This window comes from Pongo abelii, chromosome 4 (assembly GCF_028885655.2).
Source record: "Pongo abelii isolate AG06213 chromosome 4, NHGRI_mPonAbe1-v2.0_pri, whole genome shotgun sequence".
Lineage (NCBI taxonomy): Eukaryota > Metazoa > Chordata > Mammalia > Primates > Hominidae > Pongo > Pongo abelii.
The window spans coordinates 144,568,801-144,571,685 of record NC_071989.2 but is presented as its reverse complement, the minus strand read 5'-3'; the positions used below and the strand labels follow the sequence as shown (position 1 = coordinate 144,571,685).

The 2,885-nt window shown below is 57.6% G+C and overlaps 1 protein-coding gene across 1 annotated transcript; it reads left to right on the top strand.

Moving 5' to 3' along the window:
- The first annotated feature begins 321 nt into the window (after positions 1-321).
- On the top strand, positions 322-1,466 carry SMIM32 (small integral membrane protein 32). Its single transcript, XM_024247410.2, has one exon. The coding sequence runs from the start codon at positions 322-324 to the stop codon at positions 631-633; it is 312 nt and encodes a 103-aa protein (XP_024103178.1). The 3' UTR covers positions 634-1,466.
- Positions 1,467-2,885: the final 1,419 nt, after the last annotated feature.

Below are 2,885 nucleotides of genomic sequence, written 5' to 3'. Positions count from 1 at the left end.
AAAGCCGAAAGGCGAGTCAGTGACTGGGACCTCTGTGCTGGTGGCGACGGCGAGAAACGGTGAGCCCGAGGGGAGCGCGCACAGAACTGTCCAGCTCCGAGCACTGGGGTCCGCCAGCCGGCGGGGAAGGCAGCTGAGCGCGGAGGCGAGTGAGCGGACACGTCCCGGGGTCTTTGCAATCCCCGCCGGCCCCAAGGCACCGACTCTCGGTCAGTTGCGCGCGGCAGGGCGGGAGGGGCGCGCCATGGAGGCGCCGGGTCGCGCCAGTATGCTCCAGGCCAAGTGAAGCGGTCCGGCTGGGGTCGGCGGGACCCGCGGGCCATGTACGGCGACATATTCAACGCCACGGGCGGCCCCGAGGCGGCGGTAGGCAGCGCGCTGGCCCCAGGAGCCACGGTCAAGGCAGAAGGCGCTTTGCCGCTGGAGCTGGCCACTGCGCGCGGTATGAGGGACGGCGCGGCCACAAAGCCCGACTTGCCCACCTACCTGCTGCTCTTCTTCCTGCTGCTGCTCTCGGTGGCGCTCGTCGTCCTCTTCATCGGTTGCCAGCTGCGCCATTCGGCCTTCGCCGCGCTGCCCCACGACCGCTCGCTGCGCGACGCCCGCGCGCCCTGGAAGACGCGGCCGGTGTAGCCAGGGACTGAGCCACGGTCGCCGGACGCCCCGTCCCGACCTAGCCAATAGCAGCCAGCTTAAGCCTGGTAGGGAGGGCATAACGCCGGGGATCGCTGGCCCCTGGGAACACTGCGCCCTGACCCAAAGACCCTTCCTGAACTAGAGTGGCAACTCGAGAGGAAAGGGAGACCGAGGCGTCGGGAGCCTGTGTAGGGTCTCGATCCCAGTACCCGTAGGTACCGTGATTCTGATCCCCTGGCCAAATCTTTCTTCCTCTGGACAGAGGGTCCAGTCGGGAAACCTTCCCGAAAGACGGCAGTCGAGTCGGGAAACCTTCCTGAAACGCGCGCCAGCCCCGGGCGCAGGAGGCTTGCTCGCCGCCTGCTGACTTCCCTACTTTGCACACGGAAGGGGCAGGAACCGCGAGCGTGCAACTAGCCTGGAGCTACCTGTCTGGACTCGCAGGCCCTGTGGCTGTTTCCCCACAGCTGCTACTGCCTCTCTTGCTCCTTGACACCGAGGAGGACCCCACTAGGATCCGAGCGTCGTGAACTCACCTGAACTTTGGAAGGTTGGCACTCGGGGGCCGCATCCCCCTGGGAAATGACTGAACGCGGGGTTTCCGTGGGTCCCGCCTGGGTCTAAGGACCCAGTTTCTTCTGTGGGCACGGGCAGTGGGAGGCCGGTGGAAAGGCGCAGGGGCCCATCTACGTGTCTCACATCTTCAGGGGCCACATTTCTACAATAAAAACTCACCCAATTAGACCTAATGCTGAGAACGTGCTGGTAATTGTTTGCGCCGCTTTGGAAAAGGGGATAAGGGTAGATCGATCCCGAGCAGCAGACCCAAGCGAGAGCCACCTCCCCGCCCAGGACATTTTGATGATACTACCTCCTGTCTTCAGCTTTTTCCCAGGGTCGGTCAATTACTTCCTTGGGGAAGTTTTTTTTTTTCAGGATGGTCTCCAGGGAAAATTGCTGCCTGACCTGCTGAATAAATTCCCATTAACAGGGCTCCTGGGGACCCTTTCTGCAGGGCAGTTCCTTCCACCTGGCATCTTCCCTTTTGCTCTGAGCTTCCCTGGGCCTGAAACCCCTGAAGAGCCATATCTGGACCAGAACCATCTGGTGAAGGAAGAGCCCTGAAGGTCAGGTGGTGGGGCAGCTGCCCAGCACTTCCTCCCAAAGGAGATAGGGGCCTGCCCTGGAGAACCTGGCAGGAGGGAAATGGATGCATAAACCCAGTTAAGGGGAAATCAACTTCAAAGAACTTGAGAGGGACTAGAAAGGCTTGTAATAACCTTAACCAAAGTTAACCCAATTCTAGGGAGTCTTTATATGGGGCTTTAAAATAGTTTCAGGAGTCACCTGGCTCAATGGAGCACTAGAGCTTAGAGAAGGTTTGACTGAAAAAGAATTTGACAGACTGTCTAATCCAGTCATTCTAACACATGCCAGGGTCACTTGGGCTTTGGCAATCTTTAGAAAACTAAGGACTCTTGGCCCTGGCCAAACGCATACAGGCACAAAATTCTGCAACAATTCAAAGTTGTGACACTGAAACTGGTTCCTGAGGCCAGATTAAGGTTGAGGAAGAGAGACTGGCCAGGGCTCCTGAGGCCCAGCGCAGCCCAGCCCAGCCCAGGCCAGCCCAGCCCACCACTTCTCCTCAGTCAGTGTCCAAGATTCCCTCCTGGCTCCTATCCCAGGAAGCACTGGAGAGGAAGCATAGAAACCAGAAAAGCCCCCCTAGGCTTGATTCTTCACGCCTTCCAGAACTAATACCCGCCAGGTCTTAATGATGCCAATTCTACGATCACCTCACACAGCATTTCAGTTTAGTCTTCAGAAAGGTAGCCAAACCTCTGCAGCCTATAATAAAGGCAACCCAAGCTAATCTGCATGAACCTTGGACTAGATGGAAATAAATGTGAGAGATATGAGGGCCCCTGGCTGGCATACAAAATCACATGCTGCTGAAATGGGGGACCCTTCAGCCTTGGTCTGATGGCTTCTGAGGGGGTAGGGGGACCCTTCAGCCTTGGCCTAAGGGCTTCTGACGGGTAGGAGACTAACGTAGAAGCAGAGTATCCCTCCACCACATGTCCTGATGGCCAGATCTGAAGGTAGTATGCAGAGTGGTCAAACGTACAGGCTCTGGAGTTCAAATGCCTGGCTTTAAATCCCAGCTCCACCTCTCACTAGCTGTATGGCCTTGTGCAAATAACCTATCTGAGCCTATTTCCTCATCTGCAAAATGGGCATTATAT